Here is a 20,388-nt window from a genome sequence, read left to right on the forward strand (position 1 = left end):
TATGTTTATGTAGCACCAAATAATTTATTGGCTGAGCTGAAGACAGTCCTTTCACCATGTTGGCCTGTGGAAAACCAGTGTTGTCGGGCCAATGTACCAGTGTTAAACTGTTGCAGAATGTCTGCTACTGTTCTTGAACGTGCCCTCATGCTGACACCAGTGCACCAGGTGAAGCAAATCATAATAAATGACTGATGGCTTTCCTTTGTGCCAGTTTCTCCCCAGTCAAAAAAAGACCACAATTGTGTTGTCTCTTACTATGTTTACCCGATTATCCAGCTCTTTATGATGGGTGTGCCAACAACCAGCGTCCCCGTCGTTGCCGGACCACCGTTGGTTTTTTGGGATCAAAAAACTGTATCCGGTTCTCCTCACGGATCCATGACTACAACATGTTGCTGCAAGTGCAGAGACGTTTGCTCTGGAAAGAACTTTAGAGCACATTCAGTGCTGCAGGATGAGGGGCTGGAAAAGGTGCCAGTTCTTTTCTCACTGCAGGGAACAGTTAAAAAAAAGCAGCTTAAACTCTGAAAACATGAAAATTATACAGATACATCATTGATTTATTGATTCAGTTATTAGCCAGAATGTATTAGAAATGTTCCTGTTTGATAAAAATGCAGTGAATTGGGATTATTTAACTACAACCTCTACAGATTATTTACCTTCATCAGTCTCATCACAATTTCTGATGTTTCCTCAGGATGGACGAGGACAGAGCAGAGTCCACAGTGCCCAGCTGTGTGTCCCTGAAGAGTGACATGTCCAAAGATGGAGTGATAAACTTCAGAAGTTCAGAGGAAATGTAAGAAAACTAAAGCGTGATGATGTGTTTGTGTGCCAGCTGTTAGTCACATTAACAGCAGCAGGTTGTGAGTTTATTATTGGAGATGTTTAACACTTAAACCTCAGACAGTCATATACTTACATACTTAATGTGAATATTGTTGATTAGAAACAAGGATCGATGAATTCAGACATAAATGCTGGAACAATATTGAGTCTTGATCAGGTTTTTTCATCCTATAAATCAAAGGACTAATAGAGATGTGTTTCATAGTGAGAGGGGGGAGCACATCCTATCAAACTGGGACCAGTCAGCTCCACCAGGAGAGTCCTCTTGTTCACAATCTGGAAGCAGATCTGGAGATGCTGAAATGAAGCCCAAACAAAGTAAAATTGTTCAATATAAAATTGAACTTGTGATGTCATGAATTTGTAGTTGTGTTGATGATTTATGAGAGATGGAAATCATTGGTTTACTTATTTTCAGGAGGTGATCTGCAGGAGCTGATAGAAGGTCATAGGATGAGTCTGAAGAGAAGATGTGAACATCTGACTGAAGGAACAAATGAAGCAGGAGGTGGAACCCTGCTGAACAAGATCTACACTGAGCTCTACATCACTGAGGGACAAAGTGAGGAGGTGGACATACAACATGAGGTGAGACAGCTTGAGAGAACCTCCAAGAAGAACATCCAGGACACTCCAATCAAGTGCCAGGACATCTTCAAAGTCTTATCTGAGCAACAGAGACACATCAGAGTGGTTCTGACCAACGGTGTCGCCGGCGTTGGAAAAACCTTCTCAGTGCAGAAGTTCAGTCTGGACTGGGCAGAAGGTTTGGAGAACCAAGACATCAGTCTGGTGCTTCCGCTCTCATGGAGGGAGCTGAACTTGATCAGAGATGAGCAGCACAGTCTTCTCTCACTGCTTCATGTTTTCCATCCAACATTACAGAAGATCAGAGCAGAAGATCTGACTGTCTGGAAACTTCTGTTCATCTTTGATGGCCTGGATGAAAGCAGATTTTCACTGGATTTCAACAAGCATCAGGTCATCTCTGATGTCACACAAGTATCGTCAGTTGAGGTGCTCCTGGTGAACCTGATCCAGGGGAACCTGCTTCCCTCAGCTCTCATCTGGATCACCTCCAGACCTGCAGCAGCCTATCAGATTCCTCCCTCGTGTGTTGACAGGATCACAGAAGTACGAGGCTTCACTGACTCCCAGAAGGAGGAGTACTTCAGGAGGAGGTTCAGTGATGAAGATCTGTCCAAGAGAATCATCTCACACATCAAGGCCTCCAGGAGCCTCCACATCATGTGTCTGATCCCAGTTTTCTGCTGGATCACTGCTATAGTTCTGGAGGACATGATGACCAGAGACCAGAGAGGAGAGCTGCCCAAACCCTGACTGACCTCTACTCACACTTCCTGAGGGTTCAGATAAAGAGGAAGAAGCAGAAGTATGGAGGAAAGCAGAGACCAGAGGAACTGACTGAGGCGGACAAAGAACTCCTTCTGAAGATGAGTCGGCTGGCGTTTGAACATCTGGAGAAAGGAAACATCATGTTCTACTCAGAAGACCTGGAGCGATGTGGACTGGACGTCTCCGAGGTGTCGGTGCACTCAGGAGTTTGTACAGAGATCTTCAAAGAGAGAGTGTGATCTTCCAGAAATCAGTCTACTGCTTTGTTCATCTGAGCATTCAGGAGTTTCTGGCTGCCGTCTACATGTTCCACTGTTACACCATCAATAAAAGGATTATGGAGTCTTTCCCAAAATATTCAAAATCAAACCCCTTTTCCTGGTTTGCTGGGTTGTTAAATAACGATCCAGTCACATCTCTTGATGTCTTCCTCAGGAGAGCACTAAGGAAATCTCTCAAAAGTAAAAATGGCCACCTGGACTTGTTTGTTCGCTTCCTTCATGGTCTCTCTCTGGAGTCCAATAAGAGATCTTGGGTGGACTGTTGGATCAGATGGAGAACCACCCAGAAACCATCCAGAAGGTCCTCAAAAACCTGAAGGAGGAGAACAGTGATGAAATCTCCCCAGACAGAAGCATCAACATCTTCCACTGTCTGATGGAGATGAAGGATCAGTCAGTCCATCAGGAGATCCAAGAGTTCCTGAAGTCAGAGAAGAAATCAGAGAGGAGACTGTCAGAGATCCACTGTTCAGCTCTGGCCTACCTGCTGCAGATGTCAGAGGAGGTTCTGGATGAGCTGAACCTGCAGCAGTACTACGCCTCAGTGGAGGGACGACGTCGCCTGATTCCAGCTGTGAGGAACTGCAGGAAGGCCGTGTAAGTCCAGATGTGATTAAGAACACAGGCTGTTAACAGCAGACATGAGTGACTCTGTCAGGAAAAGGCTCCATTGAGTGATCTCACCAGACACTTTGTTCTTCTCGTGTTGTCCAGTGTTAGAAGCTTTTAAATTCCATGTCTGAAGGTTAAAGGTCATCTTGTTCACAGCTACAGCTGGGAATTTAACTTTAAAGCCATCTCTGTTCTGTTTTATACCTCCTGAAGAACATCTCCATTTCTGACCGATTATTTTTGGGTGACTATCTGAAACACCAGATGTTCTGTCGACTGTTTTCCTGTTCAGGTTTTCAGAAACGAGTGTGGACTCAACATATCTGCTCATATCTGACAGGTTGTATTTTGTCTTTATTCAGTTTAAGGCACTGCAGGTTATCAGAGCTCAGCTGTGACTCTCTGGCCTCGGCGCTGAGGTCCAATCCCTCCCATCTGAGGGTTCTGGACCTGACCTACAACAGTCTCGAGGATTCAGGGGTGAAGCTGCTCTGTTCTGGACTGGAGAGTCCAAACTGTAAGCTGGAGACTCTCAGGTCAGTTCAGCTGTGTCTAAAGTCCGTATTTCATTCATCTACAAAGATTCCAAGCAGATTTATTTGTAACTAAGCAAAGCAAATCTGAACACGTCTGACTGAAACAAATGGGATTTATTGTGGTTTTTAGATTAAAGGACTGCAGTTTATCAGAGATCAGCTGTGACTCTCTGGCCTCGGCGCTGAGGTCCAATCCCTCCCATCTGAGGGTTCTGGAGCTGAGTGAGAACCAGCTGAAGGATCCAGCAGTGAAGCTGCTCTGTGGTTTTCTGCAGGATCCTCTCTGTAAGCTGGAGACTCTCAGGTGAGTTCATGTATTTTACTGTTCAACAGTACGATTTACTTCCTTATAAAGATTATTACTAAAGGTCCACTGAAAATAAAAGGACAGTCAGAGGTTCTGAAAGCAGCACTCAAGGTGAAATGGTGAGGAACATCACAGGTGAGGGGGGAGCAGATATGAGGATGAAAAACCCATTGTGAAGTAGGTAAAAAAGCACTCGGAGAGCACATACTGTGACATCCACCCACAGTATCGTATATTTGCTGGACTAATACAAGGTTAGATAACATAGTCGGCAGCTTTAAGATCAAAGCCAGGGACCCGTTCTGCATCAACACAAAGCTGATATAGTCTGTTGTGGACTGGGATGAGAGGGTTCTCAGGTCAAACCCTGGTGTGGACAAAACATGGTGTTCTGGTAGTGGAGCAGGCCCCTGAACACCTCCAGAGCACTGCCAATGTACCCTTGAGCAGGTACCGAACCCCTAATTGCTGACTTAGGGCCCTGCAATAAGCTGGGGACTCAACCAGGGCCGCCAACCTGGTTGAGGAGGATCCATTGCCGACGTGGGAGATCTCCTCCTTTCATGCCTTTCCTGGATGTAGGACCTGGATGATCCTCGATCTCTGTCGACCTCCCATGATTCCTGATGTGCCCCAAACACCCCCTAACCTATGCGTGCACCTATACCATTACCATGACACATAGACAGGCCCCCAGGATGGAACGGAGAACCTGTTGTGTTTATGTGTTGTGATCTCTAATCTCTTTTCTTTTTTTAGTTTGATTGACTGCAGTTTGTCAGAGATCAGCTGTGACTCTCTGGCCTCGGCGCTGAGGTCCAATCCCTCCCATCTGAGGGTTCTGGACCTGAACTCCAACAGTCTAGAGGATTCAGGGGTGAAGCTGCTCTGTTCTGGACTGGAGAGTCCAAACTGTCAGCTGGAGACTCTCAGGTCAGTTCAGCTGTGTCTAAAGTCCGTATTTCATTCATCTACAAAGATTCCAAGCAGATTTATTTGTAACTAAGCAAAGCAAAATCTGAACACGTCTGACTGAAACAAATGGGATTTATTGTGGTTTTTAGTTTGATTGACTGCAGTTTATCAGAGATCAGCTGTGACTCTCTGGCCTCGGCGCTGAGGTCCAATCCCTCCCATCTCAGAGAACTGGACCTGAGTCAGAACCAGCTGAAGGATCCAGGAGTGAAGCTGCTCTGTGGTTTTCTCCAGGATCCTCTCTGTAAGCTGGAGACTCTCAGGTATGCAGTAAATTAAATACTGAAATGAAAAGACTGAAAGCTGATCTGGTTTATGGTGGCAGAAGGAACTGCCGGCTTTTATGAACCAACACTAAGGCTGTGTCCGAAACCACCCCCTGTACCCTACATAGTGCACTCAATCGTGTGGACGCCATTTTGAAATAGTGTCCGAATTCTTAGTGAGCATCGCGAGTGCACTCAATGTATCCCACAATGCACTGCAAAAAGTAGTGTACAACCGATGCACCCGAACTCGGTAATATATCCCATCAGCCTTTACGGTATCACGTGGTAATCTGTCGATGGCGGGTAAACGAGCAGTAATGACGTACAAATGTATGTAATATTATGTTATTATTATTATATGCTATTTGTTTCACATATCTTACTAGAGCGTAAAATTCTTTCACTTTAGTGGAACATTGCTGCCTCCATTTTAAATATGTTTTTTGCCTTTATTTATTTATACGCGACTATAAGCATCTTATTAGATTACGTCACCGGAAATGTCACCGGACACTAATTATTTGAGATAATAAGGAAGTGTTATGTTATTGTTATTGACATTAATATTTTAATCTATTATTATTATATAAAGATTATAATAGGGTAAAATATTGCATTTTCAAAGAAACGATCGCTGAATGTGTTTGGGTATGTTTCGGATGGGTTAAAATAATTAAATGGACCTGGCCACTTTTCCCGGGGAACGATTCGTTATTATTATGCGACAACATAACGTCATTTTACGTGCGCCGTAGTGTCCGAAAGCTAATTTTGAATTGAGTGCGCTACGTAGTTCACTCAATCCATGTCCCCCATGTAGTGAGTAGTGAATAGGGAACGAGGGTGTGGTTTCGGACACAGCCTAAATGATGACTGTATGTGCAAGAACTGTAAAATGGCATCTTTTATCTGTCATTCAGATTAAAGGACTGCAGTTTATCAGAGACCAGCTGTGACTCTCTGGCCTCGGTGCTGAGGTCCAACCTCTCCCATCTGAGGGTTCTGGAGCTGAGTGAGAACCAGCTGAAGGATCCAGGAGTGAAGCGGCTCTGTTCTGGACTGGACAGTCCAAACTGTAAACTGGAGAGGCTCAGGTCAGTCTTCCTTTTTCTACCTATATACCAGCTGCTAAGATGGTGAAGTGAGGCTGTTATCAATACTGCTGTGATGCACCAAAATTTTTTTATTTATTTATTAAAAATCTTTCTAGCCAATATCGTGAATTCAGGTCTGACCCAACTAAGAACTAACGTAGGTTTAGTACTGACGCAGATAACATGCAGACCTGCACCGTATAACCTTACCCTGCATTTTTTAGTTTGATTGACTGCAGTTTATCAGAGATCAGCTGTGACTCTCTGGCCTCGGCGCTGAGGTCCAATCCCTCCCATCTGAGGGTTCTGGAGCTGAACTCCAACTTTCTAGAGGATTCAGGGGTGAAGCTGCTCTGTGGTTTTCTCCACTTTCCAAACTGCCGACTGGAAACTCTGAGGTAAACACCATTCTCAAAAATGTCCATTATTCCATCCGAGGGTCCTCACACTTTCTGAGTGTGTGTGTTGTGCCCAGTTCCTTCAGGAGGGAGGGCCACACGCTGACCACTTATTCATGATAAATTGATTTAAGGACAATGAAAAAGCCGACAGATGGTAACCAAAATTAGACAAAACTAGGTGAGGGTGCCTGGTAGACACCAGCCAACGAGGAGGGAGATGGTGAGGGACAGGAAGTCATCTAAGACAGGTTGTGCCTTTAAAGATGAGCCACAGGTGAGATGGATCTCCATGATGAGATGGGGAGAACCTGGGAAGAGTGAGGGCCATAACAATATATATTCTCCTCTGGAACAGTGCAAACCTGAGAGGTTGGAATTGTGGTAATTACATATTGCTATCGTTTTTTTACCTGTAACTAAATTAAATATTTACAGATCATGCCTTTGATTAACCTTTCAAATTAATACTGGTTTTACTTATAACCTTATAAAAGTTTCCCTTCTTTATTTAGATTAAGGGACTGCAGGTTATCAGAGATCAGCTGTGACTCTCTGGCCTTGGCGCTGAGGTCCAATCCCTCCCATCTCAGAGAACTGGACCTGAGACAGAACCAGCTGAAGGATTCAGGAGTGAAGCTGCTGTCTGATCTCGTAGAGAATCCACACTATGGGCTGGAGACATTGAGTCAGTAGCTGGTTGAAGCCAGTCAACTCCCGCTCATCTGCTGCATCACTCACTGACCACTGGTGAAGAGCATCTGTGGAAACATCTGCCGTCTACTCCCTCCATAGATGAAAAATTCAGTTTTTAAAAAGCGGTGTTGGACTTTCAGGAATCAGTCGATGGTCGACAAAGCAGAAGCAGCTTCGCCTTGAAGTTAAATTAGTTCCTGGTATCACACAATGCATCTTTATAAAGTTCTAAATGGCTCCTCGGCCACTCTTATAAGCATGAAACATTCTCTTAATTGTCTCTTCAAATGTCTGTATTATACGTTACTATTTTACATCATGCCTTCAGAATCTTTAGGGTTTAGTATTTACTGTCTCTGTGACATGGAGCATTGGAATATTTCAGCTGCAACCAGCAAAAACCCATCAGAATGACGGCTATCGGTGGGAACCGCAGGTCATTTGACTTTCGTCAATCTGTTAAATGTTATATGATTTATTGCAATCTAATAAACAAAAAGAAATGTGGGAAATAGGAAATAAAAAGAAGCAAAATGACCAAATAAATCTCCCATGAATCCTGTAAATTTTAAGATGTCAAGAATGGAATATCAGCTTAAATGGAATCAAACATAAAGTGAAAAGGCCTCCTTTAAGTTTACTGCAAAAATAAACAAAATCAAGAGCGACACGCGCCAAAAACGTCTCATTCTCTCTTCTGTCTCCACTCATTCTTTTATATTCTCTTAAGATAATGGGGACGGGGTCGTGTGATAACAAAACAACCTAATTGGGGACTATATTTTTGTTGCAAGAACTTTGGCTCTTCAGAAATTTCTATGTTGGCTTCCACAGATTGTGCATCCACTAAAAACTCAGTGTTTTTGAGGAACTACCAGGAGTGGCTGGAGTGGAGGCCAATGACGCTATAGCTACATATAGGTACATATAGATCACTGCTATCCTCAACCCAAAAGACCACCAGTTGGCGCAGCAATACTAAAGATAGGAGGTTGTTGTCGTTGCGCAGACGCGGAGTGATATCACGCACAAACGTGCCCTATGTTCTATATACCGTATTTTCGCGACCATAGGGCGCACCGTATTAAAAGGTGCAGCCTCAGTTACAGGTGCTATTTCTGTATTTAACACATACATCAGGCGCACCGGATTATAGGGCGCGGGCATGGTAAAACATACCGCTACGATAGCTTACAACATGCATGCTAGCGTGTATTTAGCAATGTATGTAGCAATTTTGCGAAAGCCGGCAAGTCGAAAAGCATTTACAGATTTTGTCTGTGTAGATTCTCAATGATCCAGGCCATAGTTATCCAAGGTAGTTTTCTGTGTCAACTGGACGGTTTTTAATTCTCTTTTGAAGATGTTTCACCTTCTGTCCAGAAGGCTTCTTCAGTTCTGAAGGCGCACCGCAGTATCAGGGGCCCCGTCCAGGTTGGAGAAGATTTAAGACTTAAGTGCGCCATGTGGTCGTGAAATTACGGTACATCCGCTAAAAGCCAATCAGATCGCGTGAATTCCCAATTATTCTGATTAGAGCAACTCTCTCCAAAGTAGAACGTTCATGAGTCTATGAAATTTAAAATGACAATATTTACTTAAAATTGCAGCACAGACCAGTTCTTTGCTCCGACTGGGCCGTTAGTACTGACGGCACAACTGTCCAGTCAGCTGTTGAGTGTCGGGTACTGAATTCACTCTTGACCAGGTAGGACATAATTAACACAGTGACGTGGGGAGGGGAGGCACTAAAAAGGAAAAAAGAAAGTGTACAAAAATAAAGATTAATATTTTCCACTGATATGTGTTAAAAATGCATTTGGAGTATGACTACACATTTCTGCCATTTTATTAAGTCAAAATTGTTTTTCCGATCAAATCCAGGGCAGAAACCCCGGGTGAGGCAGGGAGAATTGGGCCTCACGTCTGACTGCACGATCCAATACAAACTGGGTTGCATGACGTGTGCCATATTGCTAATATGAACTTTACAGAAATGGTGGTTATACACCATGACTTTCTGCAGTCTGTGTAATGTCTTTTATGCACGTGTGAGAGAACTATTCCTGCTGACCGCCCAATAAAGTGCAGAGGAAAGTCAGCAGGTGAGGCAGGCAGTTGTCGTCGAAATCCTCAGAAGTGTACTCAGACAGGCGCACGAACAAAGTTCACCACAAGTTGAGACCAGACTTCGAAGACTTTTCCCCTGGCCAGGGGGGTGGCGCTCCGATCAGACACGAACTCTGCCGCGTCGTCCCGGAGACTCTCCTCCTCCTCCCCAGCGATGTCTCTTTTATTAAAACAGGCATGATTACACAGCAGGAGGCGTATCTTCGTTACACAGACGGCATCAGCTACATTTCTCACACAGGCAGGGGAACGTTCATGCTCGCCGAGTCACATTGCTCATGTTTTGACCATATTGGAGCGGTTCTCAGCCTACGCACAGGTGCACGGGCCTGAGGACCCTAACCTAAGCAGATATCACACATTATTGTTTGGTCCTCCTTCTTACTAACACGCTCACATACAGATCCGTTCCCACAATCCACTTTCCCACATTTTAATCCTTCTCGTATTACCTACGAAACTACTCTACTTTTATTAAAATAGCAATAACATAAAATGCAATTCGCGATATTTCACAACACAGTACTCTGCCTCACCTCAAGGGGGCGCACGCAGGCTGGCAGGTGCTTTCTCGCTGGTGCTTTAATAGGCAAACTTTATTATTTATAAATGAATTTCTTAAAACACAAGATGGGGCTCTATCCATAGCTATAAAAGAAAGTTCCTTATAGGACAAATATGGTCCTGTGTATATGTTTGTGTTGGTTTGTGAGTGTAATTGAAAGAGGAATGCTGATGGGATATGAAGCATTATCAGGAGTTGTATGCTGCTGGAAAAATGGTGAAATAAGATGCTTTTTTCAGTTCTTAAATCGTAAATCTGACTCTTGAGGAGTTTGTGGGAAAAGGATCTTTTGATGTGTTTCAATGACCAATATTGTTTGTGTATTTGGTGTCATTTTACAAATGTTCAGTTACGTTCTGTGAACGCTGGTGCTGAAGTCATTAATTTTTTTTCAATGAAAATATTTAATATGTAGAAAATACAGACAATGAGGATGCGTCTAAATATCAAATAATCATAAAAAAAGGAGAAAAATACCTTAGATAATCGAAAAATATATTAAAACGATAATGATGTATATAATGAATGCTGGACTTTTACTCCTCCCTCAAAGAGGAGAACTTTCCACACCTGCTCAGAAGATTCTCGTCCTCTTTGGGTCTAACTACGTATGTATGTGAATGGACATCCTCAGTGATGAAGTCCAACAGATCCAAACACAGGTGATCCATCACTGATGACCACCTCTCAGCTGTCCTTCAGTCACCTCAGACATTCAGCCAGCTTTTAATACCTTTGTTCAGTCCCAGAACGCACTGGATTATTCCCACTGAAGATGGAAAAGCAGGTGGAAAACATGAGTTATTGTTAATTGTACTGGTGTGTGACTATAGCGCATTACTGGACCACTATAAACTTGTTGTTTGTTGTTTTTCTTTCTTTGTGGAGATTAACACATTAAAATAAATTGCACTGGTTCAGCAATTGATTTTATTTTCTTATTTGACCTATACAACACAATTTCACAAAGCTAAACATACATTTTTACAGAATAGTTTTATCCTTCCGATTACCAGCACCAGCTATTCAAACTATATAATGTAGTGCGTTTTAAAATGTAAAAAAGCTGAGAAGAATTAAGTTTCGGATATTGTTGGTGTGGCCCTCTGACACAATTCAGGTTTCTCATGATCGACTTGAACCAATCAACCTCATGGCTGCACACTGACCTCTGACCCCACTGACGCTCTCCTCTCTTATATTGATAGCTTATTATAATTAACACGATTTAAATGATGTCTGCCTTGTCTCTCCTCTACCTGTCCTCCCCCTTCTCCTCCTCTCTCCCTACCCACCCCCCCATCAGCAGGAGGGTCCCCCCCCCCCCCTTGAGCCTGGTCCTGCTCAAGGTTTCTTCCTGTTAAAGGGGAGATTTTCCTGTTGATTGTTAGGGATCAGGCCCTGGGATTCTGCATAGCACCAAGTTTGACTAAACAGACATTACAAATAAAGATGATTTGATTTGATCTGAAATAAAAGAACTGCGCCTGAAAATGAAGTAGAAGCAATAAAAACCCAACACCAGCGAAGCTTTCGAAGAATCTCAGATATTGATGAAAAATTCTGGAAATCATGATGGAGAGATATTTTTCTCATGGCTCAAATTCCACAGCTATTAAGTGATTAAATGGATTTAATGGTGGTATTCTGGAGTCCACAATTTCAGGTGAAGTTACACTGGGGAACAATTTGAAAATATCCTGTTGAGGGTTTTTTTTATTTACAAATTATTCTGATTAAAAATAGAATTGGCACGCTGATTCCAAAATTACAGTCATTTCCCCCCAGCCCGTCAAGTTTTGAAAGCTTCTCCTCCAGATAAGCAAATTTCCCCTAATGAGCTGTAGTCAGACTGGCCAGCTGATGACAACTGGATCAGCTCCGTTGGTGCAGCCACAATTAAGAGGTGTGTGCAGCCCCCAAAAGGTCAGTACTGTCAATATCCTATAGGGGACACTTTGAACCAGAGGGGATCCTGTAGATCAAAAAGTTGACACAGTTTGATTCCGCACCCAAAACGAACATCTGTCAGACGAACTCTCCAATTGTTTCCCAGTATTTCAGTTAAAACGTGGACCAAATTGTTCTGAAGAGAGGCGCTTGTGCCGAATATGACGCGATCAAATCACAAACACGTGACGTGTCGAGGAAGAAGAAGGGAAAGTGAAAGTTCTCAACTTCGGGCTCCAGCTTGAGTGACCGCGCCCTGATGGAAAACCTCTAATATTCAGGTAGCACTTTGTTCTTTCACTGCTGTCGTCTCGAATCAATGTTCCGCTGCGAGATGCGGCTTAATAACCTGCGTGTTCGCAATGAGCGTGAGCGTATTTCGGACGCACATTGCGGCTGGTCGACGGGAATGTTGTGACGGATGATCAAACTTTGTACCGTGTTTCCACTAACTGCTGCGTTTTCCGCTAACCCTGACCCAAAATCTTAGAAGCTGAGGAAGCACATTTTAATACTCACAATAAGTCGACAATATTATTTGCAGTTAGTGGAAAAATCCACGGAAAGAGGGACACAAACGCGAAAGTTTTAGCCTCCTCTCTTTGTCCCTCCACCAGGGGGACAATCAATCCTTTATTTAAAAAAGGAGAGTATGTAAAGAGGTAGAGATCAAGGCATTCCATTTTATTGTTTTGACAACTGGTTCTTTGTGGAATATGAATTTGTTATTATGGATTTATGAAATTTGTTCTGTTTTGAATAACAGTCGATAAACGAAACGAAACCTAAACCCATCGTGTTTTCATATTTTTGGTCCTGTACATGTGGTCAGATAAAATTAGTCTGAGCAGAATTGGGTGTTTTTTTGCCCTTTGCTGTGTGTCATCTATTCACAACCTCCAGTCACTGTTAGTGTGCAAATGAGCCAAGACGAAGCTCGACAATGTAGTGTCAGATTTCCGCGTGGATCTTGGAGAGGTCAAGAAAAATATCAAAATGCCTCCAAAATGATGGCACCAGGCGCAGGTGTAATGTGGAAAATTGGTCTGTGATGAGTGGCTTTGTCAGCAATTCCATGGCAGAGAAGCATGTTGGGTTGCTTGACTTCTGTTGGGTTGTGTCAACTTGATGCATCACTTCTGAGATATTGACACACCTTTTTCCTGAGGCTGGCTCCAATGTTGCCAACACACCTGGCCATGGATATGGTGGGACTTCTGTGATGAGTGGGGTCAGAGGTGGTGGACAAGCTCTGCTCCAAACAAGCTTGCTAGATATGTTTGGGATCTCCTCCGCCACAACCACCAGCTGCAACTAGTAGCTGTGCACGCCATGCAGAGTTTTGACCTCTAGGTCAGGCTACAAATTGTTTTTCCAGCACCATCATGTGTTCGTGAGAAACATGATGCACCTGATCAAAAAAGCTGCTTGTACACTGTTAGAAAAAGACCGTCGTTTTTACAGGAAAACGCTGGCAGCTGGGGTTACCAGAGAATTCCTGTAAAAAAACCAACAGGACAGTAGATAAATTTACAAAGAAAATATGTAAATGGTTTTACAGTGAATGCCAAGGCTGAACTGTTAATTCTACAAAAAAAATCTATCAATTTCATGGATCATTGTTGTATATAAATAGATCATTTCCTGTACTTTTTACATGTAACTACTTATTATGCATCAATAATTGTAAAATTAACGTGGAACTATCAGGCAAAAAACTATTTAAACTGGTAGAACAACAGTAAAACTTTGCATGTTAAATGGAGCTGTTCTGTATATTATACATACAAGCTACTCATATGCAGTAGCTGTATGTTTTAATAATCAGTTTAAAATGATTAGAACTACAACCAAAATGCAAAAATACATCATGATAAAAGACAAGAGAATATCACTTTTAGGAAATTTATTGAACAGCCTTTGTGATTAGTTGCAAACAATTAGATTCACTTTTTCAAAATACAGAGCATGCAAAGACGTTGGGGTCCAGGGTTGTGTTGCTGGTTTCTTCCTGCAGTGGCGTGGAGGAGCCACTCATCAGCCACGGCTGGCGCCGCAGGCAGACGCACCTGCGGGCTCTCTTCAATCTACCGTGCCATTTAAGGACAGAACTCCTGTGTGTTGTGGCTTTGATGCTTTGTTCTGCCTGTTTCCCTTGCGTCTTCCCTGCTTGTTCGAGGTCTCCATGTCGTCTGCTGGACCTGCGAACGTTCACCGGTCCTGCGGACGGCACAGGAACCTCAACCGTGCCGGGAAGACACCAAGGACACAAAGGCAGTCCTCCTGGACTGCAGGAATCTCAGGAGTCCGATTCTGCACGTTCGCAGGTCCAGCAGACGACATGGAGACCTCGAACAAGCAGGGAAGACGCAAGGGAAACAGGCAGAACAAAGCATTAAAGCCACAACACACAGGAGTTCTGTCCTTAAATAGCACGGTAGATTGAAGAGAGCCCGTAGGTGCGTCTGCCTGCGGCGCCAGCCGTGGCTGATGAGTGGCTCCTCCACGCCACTGCAGGAAGAAACCAGCAACACAACCCTGGACCCCAACACAAAGAACTTTCAAGCATTGGCTCTTTTTAACTGCTGAACAGACAGAGTTACAGGTCATACTTTATCTGTGTTATTTTTTGCTAAAACATATTCTATTTGAGTAATTGAAGATAGACAAGATTTTTACAATACTGTGGAACATTGTTGGATAACAAGGACAACAAGCAGGTGGCAGAACCTCTTCATAGAAAGTTACAAAATGCGCCTTTAAAACAAAACTTGCATGTTGTATATTTAACAAAGTGAAAATTAACAGCACCTCTTCTCTAGCAGTCACAGAGTCCTTGTTTAGCCTTCACGCCACTCATGATCAGCGAGATCCTGTATCAGGGTCAGAACTCGAGGGTTCACGTTGAGACGACGCTTTGAGTTTTTATTCTCTACTTTGGTTCCTTTTTTCTGGGTTTATCAAGAAAAAACCCTGTAGAATAAAAGCATATAAAAACATATTAAGCATTTTAATGAGTTAAAAGAAGACTACAGGAATGGATGAATACACACATGCATATATAAACAAACAGTCTGAGTCTGGGTCCGAGCCAAGACTCAAAGTCATATCAAAACCAATGCTGCACCCAGAGCCAAGGCCGAGAATCAGACCCACACCAAGACCAGGTGTGATTACGCCTCTTAGTCTGGGTCTGACTCTCGGCCTTGGCTCTGGGTGCAGTACGGACTCCAGGTCCCAGGAAATGTTTACTCACCTTTGAAGAACTCCAGTGTAGAAGCCAGCTCAGATGGATAATGGATGTTGAAACAGTAGTAGCTCCCAAACATTAGCCACAATGCAGAAATGAAGAAGAGATGTTTTGTGTTGACAAGGTTCCGATCCAGACTCAGCATGTACCTTGTTGAGGAATAGCAGGACTGGCCTATAATTTAACAGGTTATATTAATAAGTGCATGGTGGTCATAACTCAGTCACTCACATAATAAATTCAGACACATATGCAAGAGACTTACCACAGACAATAATAGTGGGTGTCAGAGGCACCTGCCCTAGCTCAACCTCTTCTGCCAGACATGTATCATCTACATGGAAGAACATGGACTCCTCCTTCTCATCAAAGTAGCTGAGCAGAAGCAGCAGCATCTCCTTCACCTCTTCTGAGCAGCCACTCTGCTGTCCCCGCATCCTCTGAAGCCTTGCATAAGTTTGATGGAATCTCTTGCTCTTGTGGACACAAACTGTGGTCAAGTAGTTGAGAAGCCTTTTCCCCTTCAAATCCAAATTATGTGTCAATGTCTCTTTGATGTCAATACCAGTAAGTTCTTTGAAGTGGACTATCATGCCAAGTTCGTCAAACAAAAATGGCCACTCCTCTCTAAGGCAATTGATACTTTTTCCCTGGTTGACATGTTGACGCTGTGTGTAAAAAGTGGACTTCATCAGACATGTTACCTCCTTTGGATTGGCATCTGAGTGTTGGTACATATTCTGGAGTTTTTCCATCTTTTGCTGCTGGCTCACTTGAGTTTCTCCAATGGGGAGGAATTTTACATTCCAATTAATGCATCCATAAGTGTCCTGCATTGCTGCTCTTTCTTCTAATGGGACCACATCTGTGTCTGAGTCATTATCCCAATGCTTTCTTTTTCTTATCTTGGTTGTTGTTGTGCGCTTCTCATTTTCAATCCTGTTTTGCAACTGCTTGACGATGGAATAGTAGCCGGTTCCAATAATATCACCCTCTATTATATCTTGAAGTGACTTTGGATATTTTGCCACCATTTTTTTTGCAACGTCAGTTGCATGCCTTTTACCCACATGACGGAATTTCCCCATCATCTCAGCCACGACAATCCGGAGCATTTGCCTCCTCAGCCTCGGGCTTGGCCTTCTCCCCAACTCCAAAGAATGGATCAGTTCCTCAGGAAACTTACTCCATGGAATTTCAAAGTTGTCATCCCACTGTGTGTCAAGTCCTGGGCTACCGGAGGAGGTTGATGATGAACTTTGCGGTGAAACGGTGTGCAATGACAGCGAATGGGTAGACGAAGCTTCCACAGATGATGGTGAGCTTTTCTCAGGAGTGTTGAGAATTGTCTTTATCTTGTTGTTATGTGTTTCACCATATGTTCCTGTCTTCTCTTAGAGTTAGCAAGGTGAGAGTAGCAATAATAAATGTATAAAGAACAGAGACATTCCATTCACAGGATTGTTGTTTGTTCCACTGTAATCTCAGGACCAGTCAGGCAGGGGGTGTCAAACACTCATTGTAAACGGGACATCAGGGGGGTTGATGATCACATTTGCATGAAGAATGGGATCTGGCCACCTGGGAAAACAATGGAAAAGAAGAACTCTACCAACACCAAATGGGACTGGAGGAAGAGGACGAGGTCATCCCAGCAGGGGATCTGGATTGGATTGCATGAACATTGTGAATTTGCATGTGTGTTACTATAAAAGACTGGGCCAAGGGATAGTTAGGTTGTCAGACTTCATGCCCTGGCAATTGACTCTGTTGTTGCTAGGGTTATGAACTGGCCCGGAGCTCTGTAATATTTGTATCTCGAATTGGTTCTATTGTCAAATACATTTTGAAATTGGCATTTTTCTTCTTGAAGTCTTCATTCAAAGAACACGCGGATTAGCAGTTACAATACGGGAGGTATTGCGATCCAACAGGAGTTAGGTCTTTAAATGACAAAAATAAATACGATTACGATTCACACTGTGCAATATTACCCAACATCCATATTTGCTTGTGAATTTGGATACTTGTGTGGTGTTTTACATACATTTCTGTTTCCAAACAGAAAGAACCTTTCTGGCTTGTACAGGTTTTAATGCTTTCATCAAATCAAATCAGCCTCCGTCACGAAGCGTAGATCATCATAGGTCTCGACTCCAAGTGGTCTTTCAGGATGTTTCTGTCGACTGCTGGAAGTTCTGGTAAGACTTCCATTATATATTATCTAGGAAGGATTGCTCCAAGTGACTCATATTTGTACTAAAGAAATGTAACCAACAGACCAGAAAAATATGCAGTGCATAAAGTTAACAGAGCAGATAAAGGCATCAGGTTACACATAATGTCTAACAATTTACACTGAGAAGTGAGCTTTAACTGAACTTTATTTTGCCACAATACTGTGTTTTAATGGAATGACCTGGTAGCCACCAAGAATGTAAGATACCAAAGGATAGAAATCAGGCAGGTCATTAATGTTGATACAGTGTAACCCAAGACTGTCCTTTGTCACTGAATACAGATGGTATTCTGAAAGGAAGATGCCTTTGTAGATATCCATCAAAACATACACAGATGTGTCATTTTGAATCAAGATGAGCAAAAGCTTGCCAAACTCCATACCATCATCATTTCTGTACACAAGAAACTGTCCTTTTTTATATGCAGTGCCTTTGTACTCAATGTCTGTGGTAACTGTGGTTTTGATTCCTGAAAAGGTTAACACCTTGACTGCATGTTTAATAGTCTTACTGTATAGGTTTGGATAAAATGGACAGCTGTCCTTTACTTTCAGCAGTTTATTGCATTCTTGCCCAGCCAAAAGATAAGCCTGATACATCTGATGACGCTCTGACAATGTTTGACAAATGTTTCTGAAGTTTTTTAAGTGTCTGGCACATCTTTTAAAATAACTGTGTTTACTTTCAAACCTTAGCGTCCATAACCTAATTAATGGACCAAATTTCAACAACAGTGCTGAATAGTGGCGCAAATAGTGGTGCTTGGGTTTTAGTTGAATTTCAAGAAACAACATATTTCTCATCTCCAAATATTCTTGGAGCAAAATGTCAAGATATGCTATCTGGGGCAAAGAAATATTCTGAGCACAAATAAGATCCACAATATCTTTTAGTTGGAGAGCCAACTGCCATACTTCATCCTCATGGTTTTGCACTTTGTCACCAATCAAAACTGGTAGTAACCTCAAAAAGTTCCAGTTTTGAATGGCTTGTCCTGATAACTTGTCCCCATCAGGTTTGACAGCACATGGCTTTGTGAGTGCTTCAGATCCTTTGTATTTAAACTGTTTGATGCGTCTGTTTAAGAGTGAGTATGTGAACCATTGTTTCTTTTTTATAATGTGCTTCAAGTACAGTGCTAGATCATATGACAACACTCCTTCAAAAAGGTCATGACCTAAACATGGTGGGAGACCAGGCTGGGATATGTGAAAAGACTCAAGGGAATTAAAGATAGAGTTTACCTTTATTCCTCTGACGTCTTGGATGTTTTCAGCCTGGAGATCAGCAATAGCTGTGTCATACGTCTCTCGGGTGCGTGGAGGACCACAGGTATTCGGCTCAGCCTCAAACTCACTTCTTGTGATCTCACAGTACCTACAGAAATATCGAGAGCGACTGAAGTTCTCTGTAAACCCACCTATGCAATGAGAACCCAAGTTATCCCCAGCAATGCAGTAAAGACCTGCTTTTACAGTTTCTCCATCTACATTTATCTCCAATGATTTCAGGTCTGCTAACAACTCAGAGAAAACACTGGCTATTCCAAAATGCTTAAAGTCATTCTCAACACACAACAATACTAAAAACATATAATCAGTATCTGAGCGCAAATGAATGGGTAAATTTGCTAATGAAAGATAGACTGCAAGGACTTTGTGTGTCTTTTTAGCAGAGCCTAGCGGATTTACAACTTCAAATGAATCTTGGTATAAAATGAGTTTTAAGCTTTTAGGGTTACATTTGAAATTTTGACCATCATATAAATCTGTAAAAACCTCTGCATTGGGATCTCCAAACTGTTGCGACTGTACATTCCTCCATAAATTTGACTGTAAAAAGTTCTTCAGAGTTTCTGCCACTGGTATGTAGTAAGCAAATTTTGGTTTCATGTTTTCATCTATTCCCAATGCCACTTCTTGGGGCTCTGTGTATTTAAAAAGTTTTGTGAATGTCTGATTTCTGGTGTACACTGTTCTTAATTGTCCCTGATGACATGCAGAGAACAAATCTGACTCTTTAATGCAGTCACAGATTTTAGTGATTGCTTCATCTGATAGGCTCATATCATTTTTTAATACAGAACTTACTTTTGTAATTGTGTAGGCTTGACCTAACTCGTGCACATTTTGCATTTCCTCAACAATAGTCTGTATAGTAGAGGCAGGAATAAGCAGTTGTCCTTGTAGTTTAAGGTAAAAGAGACACATGTTTCTGAGAAAGGACTGAGAATCATTCTCTGGCGTGTCAATGGTTGCACTCACTGGCATGGCATCATGTGTGTGTTCTGAATCATCTGTAGTGGCAATGACATTTGGGGGCTGAGGGCAAGTTTCCCTGTACATGTCAGCAATGCCATCACGGGAGCATTCTTTATGATTCCTACACATGTGAGAAGTAAATGTGGATTTTTTTTGTAAAAACGTGCTTACAACCACTTACTGGACATGACACAGACCTGCCTTCTCCAATGTGATCCTTTAAGAGTGACACTAGCTCTTTCACTGTTTGAAAATGGCGGACACACAATGAAACCGCACATTTTAAATCCGCAACAACAGAAACAGCTTGTGGCTCAAGTATATTGTGCACACGGTAAAAATGGCCCTTGAAAGCCGAGTAAGTAGTAAAGGTTTTATTACAGTTGGCGCCAACACATTTGAAAAGACAGCGTGGCTCATTCCTATGCACTCTGCAATGTTGCACATAGCATCTTAACGTAACCAATTTCTTTTTACAAAAGACACAGGTGATCATTTTTAAATTTCAAGTGTTTGTCTGTCTCTTTCTGCTTAATAATTACGAACTGATGTACTTTTTGCAATATGGAGAATTGCTAACTTACGCCATTTGCTATTAGCACACATTTTTGCT

At 42.5% G+C, this 20,388-nt stretch overlaps 2 protein-coding genes across 17 annotated transcripts in view; one reads left to right on the forward strand and one right to left on the reverse strand.

Annotated features, from left to right (window-relative positions):
- LOC130520782 (NACHT, LRR and PYD domains-containing protein 14-like) overlaps nt 1-9,180 on the forward strand; it is a 28,758-nt gene extending 19,578 nt beyond the window's left edge. For 3 of the 16 annotated variants that reach the window (XM_057024498.1, XM_057024500.1, XM_057024505.1), the window contains 6 exons: nt 3,771-3,944; nt 4,707-4,880; nt 5,012-5,185; nt 6,112-6,285; nt 6,510-6,683; nt 7,199-9,180. In XM_057024498.1, coding sequence (XP_056880478.1) covers nt 3,771-3,944; nt 4,707-4,880; nt 5,012-5,185; nt 6,112-6,285; nt 6,510-6,683; nt 7,199-7,379 — 1,051 coding nt within the window. In that variant the 3' untranslated portion in view covers nt 7,380-9,180. Of the gene's footprint in view, nt 1-3,466; nt 3,641-3,770; nt 3,945-4,706; nt 4,881-5,011; nt 5,186-6,111; nt 6,286-6,509; nt 6,684-7,198 lie in introns of all 16 variants that reach the window. The other 13 variants (XM_057024501.1, XM_057024506.1, XM_057024510.1 and 10 more) reach the window with 10 other exon arrangements.
- On the reverse strand, nt 8,974-16,605 carry LOC130520784 (uncharacterized). Its single transcript, XM_057024519.1, has 3 exons — nt 15,540-16,605; nt 15,358-15,448; nt 8,974-9,127 (listed from the first exon to the last, which is right to left on the reverse strand). The coding sequence occupies exons 1-3, from the start codon at nt 16,387-16,389 to the stop codon at nt 8,974-8,976; spliced, it is 1,095 nt and encodes a 364-aa protein (XP_056880499.1). The 5' UTR covers nt 16,390-16,605.
- Nucleotides 16,606-20,388: the final 3,783 nt, after the last annotated feature.

Source organism: Takifugu flavidus, unplaced genomic scaffold, assembly GCF_003711565.1.
Source record: "Takifugu flavidus isolate HTHZ2018 unplaced genomic scaffold, ASM371156v2 ctg526, whole genome shotgun sequence".
NCBI lineage: Eukaryota > Metazoa > Chordata > Actinopteri > Tetraodontiformes > Tetraodontidae > Takifugu > Takifugu flavidus.